Source organism: Leopardus geoffroyi, chromosome C2 (assembly GCF_018350155.1).
Source record: "Leopardus geoffroyi isolate Oge1 chromosome C2, O.geoffroyi_Oge1_pat1.0, whole genome shotgun sequence".
NCBI classification, from domain to species: domain Eukaryota; kingdom Metazoa; phylum Chordata; class Mammalia; order Carnivora; family Felidae; genus Leopardus; species Leopardus geoffroyi.
Genome location: NC_059333.1, coordinates 108,409,262 through 108,421,654, shown reverse-complemented (window position 1 = coordinate 108,421,654; position 12,393 = coordinate 108,409,262). Strand labels below are relative to the sequence as shown.

General features: G+C 37.5%; 1 protein-coding gene across 1 annotated transcript in view; it reads left to right on the top strand.

The window, feature by feature from the left end:
* Positions 1–12,393, top strand: part of LOC123611346 (TCDD inducible poly(ADP-ribose) polymerase) — a 30,276-nt gene that overhangs the window by 11,076 nt on the left and 6,807 nt on the right. The window contains exons 3-4 of the mRNA XM_045503167.1: positions 10,229–10,397; positions 11,963–12,123. Of these exons, the coding sequence (XP_045359123.1) occupies positions 10,229–10,397; positions 11,963–12,123 (330 nt within the window). The remainder of the gene's footprint in view (positions 1–10,228; positions 10,398–11,962; positions 12,124–12,393) is intronic.

Sequence of the window (12,393 nt, the reverse complement as noted above, 5' to 3'; positions counted from 1 at the left end):
AACCTATTGCTGACCTAACCTGTTGCTAAGACAAGCGTAGAAGGGAGTTAACTAAGCATTCCTATTTGCTGTGTCCACACAACGAAATGTGTCTGTCTCCTTGATCTTTCTCTCTCCTATGTGCTGTTTACTTACTGGCAACACCCACTTGGCCAGTAAAGAACCTTTGCATGGTCATCACGATGAAAGGGTAAGCTCTTATGACAGTGAGAATGCTAATGACTGTTCCCTTTCACATTCTACAGAAACCAGTGATTTGCCAGTATGTGTGCCACAAAATGTGTCAGGAGTGTATTAGAATCTCCCATGACTAAGTTATTTGAGAAAGAGTTCAGGAAATTTGTATTCTGTATGCAAATGGATGTCCTTTATTTGGGCACTATTGCTTCTGGGCAAAAGGAAGGGTTTGTGAATAGTCTTACTTGAACATAGCACTTCTCTTATGACTGGAAAATATGTTTGGGCCATACTTACAGGAGTTTCTCTTTGTTATGTTACCTTCTTTCCTTTTTGGATTAAGAGATTTTTAAACTGCCTCTTCTCATTTGACATATAGCCATAGAGTTTAGGTGACCTTCTTTGCTTGAAATTTTTACCAGCACTGAATAGTCAGGGCAAGAACGGCAGCGGTAGGGGCCCAAGGGTGATTTTGCTTGTAGTAGTGTGTGTGCTTTCAGAATCTTGCCTGCACCCTGTGATCTTCACAGCCCCTGCAGCTGATCAGGGCGTGGAGAGGGCAAATGGTACAAAATACTCTAAATATTTCCTGTTGCGGTTGGTTTTTGGTTTCTGACTGTCACCTGGCTTCGCTCTTTCACTTCCAGGCATTGAGAGAATAAAAATAAATGCAGCAGAAATACTAGATTTGCTTTCTGAGGTAATAAAAGAAAGACCTCCTTGAATGGGGGTAGAATATGTGAAACAGAAGGAACTTTGTTTGCTTACTTTCTGATGTTTCGATTGTCCAAATGCTACCACACATCAGAAAATAATTTAGGCTGTCTATTGATAAAATTGAATCTATCAGAGAAGCTTGGTTTTGTAGAATCCCTCTCCCCTCGAAAGAGTTACTGATTAAAGATCCTTTTGAAAGGTTTTGTGATCATAGTTTATGAAACTTAGATAATTAAAAAAGTATCTCTTAATATGTTTTCTGTAAGGAGTCTTTTGTTTTCCCCCCTTTGAGAAATTTGCTTTAAAAAACTCAGGAAGTGATGAATTCTCTATATGGTTAGTTTGCATACATTCAAATCTCTAGTCTTGAGACCTCTCATAATAAGCCATCAAAGTGTATATTTTTAATTTGCTCATTTAACATTAACATCTGCACTAACCAGGCAAAAAGACAAGGCTAAATTGAGAAAATTCTGAATAAAAACCTTTTTTAAAGGAATTTGTAATTTTAAAAGTCAATCTATAAATAAATTAAGCTAATAGATTGTATCTTACTGGTGGTTATTAGAGGATATATTTTATAATTTTTATAATTATTTCATTTACGTGTAAATGAGTTCTGAATTGTTTGAGGTTATTTGAAAGTAATTTTTAAAGCAATTTTAGCATTTACATACAGTTGATTTTATAATTAAGTAGAAAAGTTATATAAACAAATATATTTCAGCCCTCTTTCAATGCTGTCAAATTCTATATCCATAAAATTAATCAGTATTGTGCCTTGAGTACATGGCAAACAATTTTTATTGTCTACTTTGAGGTAAGATAGAAACTTCACAGTTTTAAAAATATTTCACTTAACAAATGGGATATTTACTCCTCTTCATAAAAAGCCGTAACTTCATAATTTAAGGCAGTGTAAGATATGATACACATTAAAAAAAAAAAAGCCTGTTATATGCTGTCTATCCCAGCTGTTCTTATAGAAATTAAGTTTCATTTCCTCTTCAGGCCATGGTTGACAAGTATGTCTCACTTAAGTTACCTTCTAGGAGCCTCAGGACATGTGACTGAACTTGGATAAAAGTTAAGGCTGTATGACATTTCTGATGTCTTCGGAGTGCAAAATTTAATCCCATGCCTCTGTAAATAGATAGCAGTGAGATCTTCTGATCTCATAAGTGTAATTTTATTTATGAAAGATTTTAGGCTTATCCACGTCTTACTAGAAAGTTCTTTTGTGTTCTTTGATCTAGTAGTTTTGTAATAAAAACAAGCAAAAAACTTAATTTAATTTAGAAAGTTCTTTTCTTCAAGTGAATATTGTAATTTGCTTTTAGTGGTTGCATAGGGCACAGGGGTGTATGGTATTTTTTAAAGGTTTAGGAAACACTTAGGTGTACTCAAATGTGTCTTAGTACGAAGGTTTTTGAGAATAAACTGTGTTATGTGTTTGTTTAGTTTCCCACCTACTTTTGGAGAATACAGAATTCCGAAAGCTTAAAAATAGTATTCTTTCATGTAGGAAATCTACCTGCCTTCCTTTTTTCTCCTCTTATTTATCCTCTCATTTTTATTTCAGTGTGTTCATTCTAGAATGACTTTAAGACTATAGGTAGATGTCTAACAATTTGTAAATCAGACATGGGGTTTAAGCATACAGATCAGAGTGATTCTAGACAGCATCCATTCACTAATTTTGTGCCATCTCATTCACCTGCTTCCAAGATAGCTCAGGAGGTAACAAGGGAGCAGCACATACAGTCAGGATTTTGCTTTACAATGATCACCTTTTTAAAAATTGATTCCCAGAAACTCATTGTGAATCATCTTAAAGTGAGGATATTTTTACCCAAAAATCATTTGAAGTACTTAGAACCATAAGATAAAGCCATGACCCAAGTTTGATGTTAATTGTTTTACGGAGTGAGCTAAGCCTCAGCAATCCTGTCTTGATGAGGTGAGGGTCTCCTTAGAAGTGGATAGATTGAATTGTCAACATTTGATTCTTAGCCTGCCCATAACTACTGAGGGTCATATGCATCATAATATAAACTTCCAATTTTGATTTGTAGATATGTCTGTGCCTGTAGCTACTCCTGGATATAAAGGGGGAAAATCCAGTTGTTACCAAGACCCATGTTATAGTGTAGAAGTTAAGTATAGAATTCTAACCTCTGGTAAATATTGAAAGATGTTGGTATGTATGTAAGAATTTATGGATAATTTTTATTGCCTCAGTAACTCTGTGTTATTTATTTGAGTCAGTGTTAGCAAAAATCTTAATTAGTAACAGAATAAATGATGGTTTACTATGTTTCCGAAGCATAAAGTTAGAATGCATAGTCCTCTGAAGTTTAATAACTACACCACTATCACATAATATGTTGGTATTATATATGCCATGGCTTTGATTCTCATCACCTTGTAACATATTTGAAGGGATATGCAAGCTTCTAAATATTCCAGCATTGCTAAATGAGTCCTGGAAACATCAAAGCCAGGTATCAAAAGCCAGCTATATTTTGTGTGTCTGTGAAATTTCTTCAGCAGCAACAAACATGTCGCATCTATCATGCCTGTCTCGAGTCTGTAGCAAAAGACTACATCATAGTAATAAAATTATTAGAGGACCTATTAAGTGTGTCTAGTTAACTGATTAGGGCAAGTGTTAGTTTGGGATCATAGGTTTATCCTTGTAGAAACCAGTTAATGCTTAGAGGATAGAAGCCAAATTTTGGAAATCTAACCCATCTGATTAAAACTGTACTGAGTAGGCCCAGAAAACTCATTTTTAATTGACCTTTACTAAAATCTGAGTTCTATATTTTATTTGCATCATCTTCCCACTTAAATGTGTTCTACCTCCTGCAGTTCCTGTCTCATGTAATGGCACCTTATCCAGTCATCTAGATCAGAAACTTGGGACACATCCTAGACTCTACGTTCCCTTCAGCCTCACATGTAATCTTATTTTATGTAGTTAGAGTCTAACTCTTAAATACCTCTCAAATCACCCCTATTGTTGCCTCCTTAGTTCTCAGTCATCGTTTGTCTCATGTGCAGTTCTAGTAGTTACAGATGGTTAAGCATAGAATAATAAATATTAATAATAAACATGCTAGTAAGTATTTAGCAAGTAAGTGCCTGTCTCCACCCTTCCCCCTCACCCTTCCCCACCCTCCCCTACCAAAGATAAACAAATCAGTCCTTCATACCACCACTGTTGCAGTGGCTTTTTAAAAGGCAAGTCTGAACTTTGTTAAAAATCCACCAGTGAGTCCTGTTGCCCACAGAATCAAGTCCTGACCTCTTAACCCAGTATACAAAGCTCTTCATTATCTAGCCCAGCCAAACTATCCAGTCCAGTCTTATCTCTTATCATCCCTCTCACACGCACATAAACCCTGACCTCCCACATGAACCGTATGTACTGCACGCCCTTGGGTCTCTCGTGCCTTGTTTGGTTGGCTTCTACACATGTCAGTCACTCTGCATGTGATGTCTTGCCTCCCATTGTCTTGCTTGATGACCAGCCAGACTTGGCTCCCATTTCATCTATTCTAGAATACCCCCATGATCCCCTTTCCTGACCCTTTTTCCAGCAGAGGTAGGCCCTCTGCCTCTGGTACTCAAAGCACCATTGTGCCACACTTCACACTGTACCACTGGGTTTGCTTCTCTCTTCTTACTGACACTAACCTTTCTTCATCTTATCCCCAGCACAGAGCCCAGTGGTTAATATGTCTACTGAAGATGTTTTTGTTTTTGTCGCATTTCTTTTCTTGGTTTCAAACAATTTGTAAATACAGAGAAATTATCTGTAACAGTTATATTCTTTACTGAGCTTCCAAATGCATAATCCCAAGAACCATTTATCTAACAAACGTCATTGTTCTTAGTAATTCTATTTTGTTCAGGAACGTTTTAAAAAATAGTTTTGGGGGGCGCCTGGGTGGCGCAGTCGGTTAAGCGTCCGACTTCAGCCAGGTCACAATCTCGCGGTCCGTGAGTTCGAGCCCCGCGTCGGGCTCTGGGCTGACGGCTCAGAGCCTGGAGCCTGTTTCCGATTCTGTGTCTCCCTCTCTCTCTGCCCCTCCCCCGTTCATGCTCTGTCTCTCTCTGTCCCAAAAATAAATAAACGTTGAAAAAAAAAATAGTTTTGGGGGGCGCCTGGGTGGCTCAGTCGGTTGAGTGTCCGACTTCAGCTCAGGTCATGATCTCACAGTCCGTGAGTTCGAGCCTCGCGTCAGGCTCTGTGCTGACAGCTTAGAGCCTGGAGCCTGCTTCGGATTCTGTGTCTCCCTCTCTCTCTGCCCCTCCCCTGCTCGTGCTCTCTCTGTCTCTCTGTCTCTCAAAAATAAAGATTAAGAAAAAAAATAAAAAAAAAAATAGTTTTGGTTTTCATTACAGCTCTGTTTATTATCATTTACATCATAGGCCCTGTTTACTTTTTTTTTTTTTTTTGTATTTGCAGTATACATAGAAGACTATACACTGTGGGGCATTCTTTCTGACTTAGTGTGGGTGTTGGTGCTCTATACATAAGACAACATTCTCCAATATTTGTTATCTAATTGGTATGTTGAGGTATTTGTTGAGTAGGAGGAAAACGATTTTATAAAGCATCTAAATTATGAGAATGGGTGTTCTTGTCAAAATTTTAAATTAGTTTTGTATCTGGATTCTTACAATGGTATGTGTGGTGTTGTGTTTATTGGTGAAGCACGTGGAAACAGAATTGTTAATACTTCAGTAGTTCAAGTTCATTCTTCCCTTTGTAGAAAAATCATCAATCTTTTTACAAGATTTTTGTTCCCGATTTCATCAGATAGGGTTATATCTTGGGTAAGTCAGTACTGATTGATTTACCCACATGATGTATTTAGCCAAATTTAAATCCTGCACGGTGGCTATCTCCCATACTCAATCTTTTCTGGCTGTCCCTCAGTGGGGATGCCCTTAGGCCAGACAGGGTTTTCAGCTGCCAGGATTTTTCACTCTGCTTTTACAAAGCCTCTCTCTACCTCTGAATCTCTAGCATTGTCTCTCTTGCTCAGTCTTCTCACATCCTGTATTTACTGCTTTGACCCTTTATCACCATCTGCTCAATACTCTAAATTTGCACTCTTATTTGAGGCTCTGAGACTCTGGGCTTCCTCAGTTCATGGCCTGACATCTCTCACATTGCCTATTATATCGTGGTTCACATTCCCTCATCTGTTATGTACCCCTGTTTGAAAGATTTCCATTTCCACCTATTTGCACTGCTCCTGTCCTTCTCTGTCTGCACTCTTGCAGAAAGCACAGTGCTTGAAGAACTCTTTTCTTGTTCTTCCACACAACCTTTTTCTTACTGGCATTATTTCCTATTATTTAACTGTTCCTAAAATTCTTTCTCTTCGAGAAAGCTATCTTGGATTGGTGCAGTAGAGCCTCTTAATTTTTCCTGACCTTTTTCCATTCCTGAGCACCAGTAACTACCTTATGTCCCATAATGAATGCTGCCATTCCTGGACACCAGTTACCTCCTCTCCCATCATGCTGCATGCCTACTCTTTGTCCTCTCATTCCCAGGATGTATTTGCCACTGATAAGTTTGGATAGGCAGATGTACCGACTCTTCGTTTTATGTTTTGTTATTTCTCTCTTGAAGCCCCTAGAAGCCAGGAACTACATCTGTTTAATTCTTTGTGTATTGCCTAATACAGCCCACCATCACTATTATCACACATACATGACTCATAACTGCTTTCTCATAATAGGAAACAATGGTTTGATAAGGAAAAGTGGTGTATGTTGAAAATTTGGCATCTGTACTGCATGCATTTTCTACTGATGCAGATGGAGGAGAAAAGAAACTCTTGGCTTTGGATTTTTGAAGCATTCCCTGTTTAAGGGAGAGCAGGTGGTAAAATTAATCTTATAAAAAGATAATTTAATGTTTTTCAAATTTGTTGTTTTGTCTCTGCAAAGTCTAGAAAAGCATATTGAAAATCAAATAGAGCTAAAACAGTACTTTGATACATCAATCCAAAGAACAGTTGATTGTAGTAAATTAGGATTTGTCATAGAAATTTCATAATGCCCAATGGACTGAAATGCACAGAGGATGTGGCAAAAGCTGCAGTTTTAGATGTCTTTCTCATGCAAATCATTATCTATGAAGTCTTAATAATACAAGCTTAAACAGAAATTGCTAGAGTGATGTCCAGAATAAAATCTGGTACTTGAACAGCAAAAAGCATTGGCTGTTTATAATGCATATTAACATAATAACTGCTGTTCTAAGAATTCCTTTTTTTTTTTTTAATTTTAATTTATTTATTTTGAGAGAGAGAGTGTAAGCCTGGAAGGGACAGACAAAGAGGGAGAGAGAATCCTAAGTAGGCTCTGCGCTCAGTGCAGAGCCAGATGTGGAGCTCTGTCTCACAGCCGTGAGATCATGACCTGAGCGGAAATCAAGAGTCAGATGCTTAACCAGCTGAGCTATCCAGGTGGCCTGTTCTAAGAATTCCTTAAAATACTGAGGATTTAACTCATAATTGGAAACAGTTACTGGGAGATAAACTTAAAGTGGAGAAAATCTGTTTATATACTGGAAACTATGTTAAGAGGGAGAAACAGGTTATTATTTCTCTGCTCAATGAAATCAGACTCTCCTAAAATTAAGTGAAAATTGTTTAAAGCAATTTGATGTGAAGTTTAATTAGGTATAGGAGTTGCAGTTTTCAATGTTTCTTTTTTTTTTTTTAAGAATTTTCCAGAGGGGCGCCTGGGTGGCGCAGTCGGTTAAGCGTCCGACTTCAGCCAGGTCACGATCTCGCGGTCCGTGAGTTCGAGCCCCGCGTCAGGCTCTGGGCTGATGGCTCAGAGCCTGGAGCCTGTTTCCGATTCTGTGTCTCCCTCTCTCTCTGCCCCTCCCCTGTTCATGCTCTGTCTCTCTCTGTCCCAAAAATAAATAAACGTTGGAAGAAAAAAAAAAGAAAAAAAAAAAAAAAAGAATTTTCCAGAAACAACTTTTCCTTTTGACTTAAATATCCTTATTTAACACAAATAATTTTTTTTTTCCAACGTTTATTTATTTTTGGGACAGAGAGAGACAAAGCATGAACGGGGGAGGGGCAGAGAGAGAGGGAGACACAGAATCAGAAACAGGCTCCAGGCTCTGAGCCATCAGCCCAGAGCCCGACGCGGGGCTCGAACTCACAGACCGCGAGATCGTGACCTGGCTGAAGTCGGACGCTTAACCGACTGCGCCACCCAGGCGCCCCTTAACACAAATAATTTTAAACAGAGAAATGTCCAAATGTAATTTTAAACTACATTTTATTGTTTTATTCCCATTTTACACTTAATTAAAAGAATATGTTCCTCTCCTCTCTCTCAAAATAAATAAAACTTTTAAATATAAATGTTCCTTTTAAGATCATATCCTACTATTTAGGTCTTTCTTCTTTCTTTCACCTGTTTCTTTCTTTCCGTCTTTTCCTCTTTCTAAAGAAACACTGCTTTTTACAAGTTATGTGCTTCGTGGCACCATTAGTTGGATAGATGACTTAGTTTTTGTTTTGTTTTGTTTTGTTTTCAAATAGAACCTGTTTCAAAAATTATGAACACTAGGATGAAGGGTGGGAAATAGATTTTCTTGCCCTGACGTTTGCCAGGGGTGTTATCGAGATATGTTATTAGGTATTAATGAAAAAAAAGCTAGAGCACTGTCATAGGTTTGGAAGGATACTTTATAGCCCTCATCATGGTACTTGAGTATTTACCTTAGCATACAAAAGGGACTGAGGAATGGCTGTAGTAAGTAAATTGTTTAGCCTTGTGTAACCGAGTTTTTTTCCCAACATTTGACCACAGAATGCTTTTTACGGGGAATACCCATTCACAGTCCTTGAAGCAAGTGTTCCAAGAGCAGAATTTGGAAGGTGTTGTACAAATCAACAAAACCCATAGGTCAAAATTAATAGTTTTAAAAATCCTAATTTATCGCAAGGAAATTAGTTAATTAATGGGAATATTTGTTCAGACACCTGGATTTCACATGAACCAGTCATTGTGAGTGCTACTGGATCTGGAGTATCCTGTGAGTCAGAGGCATCCATTTAGAAATCTGTTGTGGAAAGGGTAGAAAAATGAAGGAATGTGTTTAGAAACTTGGTCACTCTGCTGATACCTATGATGTAACTTTAGGATATATTTTATTTTTCATGTTTTCTTAGGAACAATTTGAAACATACAAAAAGAGAGAACAATACAATGAATATTTTTCTGGTTCCTTAAAATAATTGTTCAAATGCTTCAAACACTAGAGGAAGTTTCATTAAAAAAGGACAAATGTTTTAATGGGACCATCCATTATAATTCTTAAATGATCTTGATTCATACAGTGAGATTTTCTCCTGACAGTACTGAGATATTTATCAAGTGCTGATTCAGCAGCAGCAGACCAGATAACAAAATGACAAAAATATTCTCATAACTAAACTTAATAGTAATCCAAACTGTTTTTCTCTTCATGTTATACCAACTTTTCTTTTTTCCCTTCAGGATAAAAGATAGTATTGATATTGGGTAGAATAGCAATGCTGGTCTCATCTGGGGTCTTTTTATTTTTTCTTTTTTTTCCTGTCTTTTTTTTTTTTTTTTAAGTTTTATTTGTTTATTTTGAGAAAGAGAGAGCAAGTGGGGTAGGGGCAGAGAGGGGGGGAGAGAGAGAGAGAGAGAGAGAGAGAGAGAGAGAGAATGAGAGAGAGAGAATCTAAAGCAGGCTCTGTGCTGTCAGCCCAAACTGTGAGATCATGACTTGAGCCAAAATCAAGAGCTGGATGCTTAATCAACTGAGCCACCCAGGTACCCCTTTCCTGTCTTTCATCAGGCAATATTATATATTCCTGTATTGGCTTAGGTAAACTGATGCCTCTGAAAAAAGGGCAGTCTTCAACAGAAGTTTCTTTTGTTTCACTTCCGGCTTTTTATGTCAGCTTCATCTTAAAACTGACCCCCCCCCCCCCCCCCCCCCGATTGTCTGTGACCGGGGTTTAGTTCATCCCACTGTAGGGAGGGTGGGATTATGTTGATTGGTTTAGGTCAGTGACTGTGGGATAGCAGCAGTCCCACCATAACTCCATGGCCTGGAACTTTTGGTCTTGTTAAGAGAAAGCATGTAGAAAATGAGGAAACCAATAATGTCCTTTTACTCCAAATAAGACAAGTTTTGAAAATTCTACAACATGCTCTACTACATATTTTTAATGTTTGATGAGATGTTTAGACATTTCTATTTTGCCAGTGTATTAACAGTTCTTTTTGGGGGGGTTCTTTTTAGAGGACAAGAATTTTGGGCAGATTTGAATGCCATGAATGTGTATGAAACAACTGAATTTGACCAACTACGAAGGCTGTCCACACCACCCTCTAGCAATGTAAACTCCATTTATCACACAGTCTGGAAGTTCTTCTGTAGGGACCACTTTGGATGGAGAGAGTATCCTGAGGTATTTATAGGTTCTTTTTCCAAAAAGTACATTAAAAATTTTTTTGCCTTTCAGTGTTCTTTCTTTCTTCCTTTACAACAGTGACTAGACAGAACAACAAATCAAAGAGTTTATTGATGTAAAATTGAGTGTTACTGATACAAGTAACATTATTCTGTCTTGCTTTTCTGAAGATGTATTTCTTTCCATTAATCTTCTGGAATACGTAAATACAAACCACTATTATCAAAGAGGTAAAATGTTTTCCCCAATATCTTATACTATAGAGACCAAGTAGTTATATTGGTAAGTACTCAAACTCAGTGCCTCTTTGGAATAATTTTAATGAGATGAGCACTGGTGTAAGTCTGGCTATTTCTAGCTCCTGGGCTCGTGGTCATTGGATCATGTGTTACACTTAGCATTTCGGAAGTCTGACGGGAAACCAGCACTCTTAAGCCCCTGTAAGAAATACTTGACAATGTTTATTTAGCTGTGGTCAGGCAAATCAGTCATTTAAAATTCTGGCATATGCATCCTTAGTCTGAGATGGTAAGAATAGCTCATCAATCACAAAGTAAGGTTTTCAAAATGATGGTGGCTTTACTTTGCCTCTGAATGAGAATTCTGAGTCAGTTTTAAAAATGATGAAATGGGCTTTAGAGATTAATTTCACATTCCAAAGATCTGACTTATTTAATTTGATTAAATTCATTTCCAGCATTACAAAAAGGGAGAACTGATTTCTTTACCCTTAGGTTTTATTTATTTTTTATTTATTTATTTATTTATTTTTATTTTTGGGACAGAGAGAGACAGAGCATGAACGGGGGAGGGGCAGAGAGAGAGGGAGACACAGAATCGGAAACAGGCTCCAGGCTCTGAGCCATCAGCTCAGAGCCCGACGCGGGGCTCGAACTCACGGACCGCGAGATCGTGACCTGGCTGAAGTCGGACACTTAACCGACTACGCCACCCAGGCGCCCCAGGTTTTATTTTTTAAGGCAATAACAAAAGAAAACTACCTAATATGTTAATTGCTTAATAATACACAATGGAATTAAAATTTCTGAGACTCTCTTAAGTAGTCACTAGTATCTAATACCTTCCATGGAGAATAAGAAGCTCTTTAAAATGTATTCTCAGAATACTTGGGCTGTCCCTGTGTTTTTCCTCTGAAAGATTTCTTGGGTTTAGAACTTAACTAGTTTATTTGAACTGTATACACTATCATCTTTAATCCTCTTCTGAAAATTCCCGTAAGAAATATAAACAAAAAAATCTCTAGGACATTGTTAAGGCCTCAAACTAGAATAGAGTAGTTCCCTGGGCCTCAATGTTTCCTATGTTGGACTGTGATCTTCTGAAGAGAGAGCATCTTTCTATTCTGCATCTTTGCCCCCTATTCCCACCCCAAAAATCCTGTGTGTAAAGGGAATTAATTTGATCGCCTGTACTTTATTGAAACTTTACTGATGTTAACACCAAGGTTAGCTATTTTTGCCTTTCTAGTAACATTTTTCATATTTCATAGTGATTGCTTTTTTCTAACTTTTTTTTTCTTTACCTTCTGTTTTCTGCTCCAGTCTGTTATTCGATTGATTGAAGAAGCCAACTCTAGGGGTCTGAAAGAGGTCAGATTTATGATGTGGAACAACCACTACATCCTCCACAACTCATTCTTCAGGAGAGAAATAAAAAGGAGACCCCTCTTCCGCTCCTGTTTTATACTGCTTCCATATTTACAGTAAGTGTCCAGTGGAATGCCTAATCTTTACTCTTATTTTATGTAAATGTACAACTGAATACCAAAGAGTAAAAGATTTTAAGAGACTAACGTGGTTATTACTTCGAGAATGTGAAATTTTGAGTTATTCAGTGGGTTTAAGTCTTTAAAGAGTAGCATTCGGATAAGCTACAATTAACCTCACTAAAAGAGTGATTATCCAATTGGTTTTTTGAACTGAAAAGGAAATAGAAGTAACATTTTTACACAGTTAAAAGTAATTATATCTGG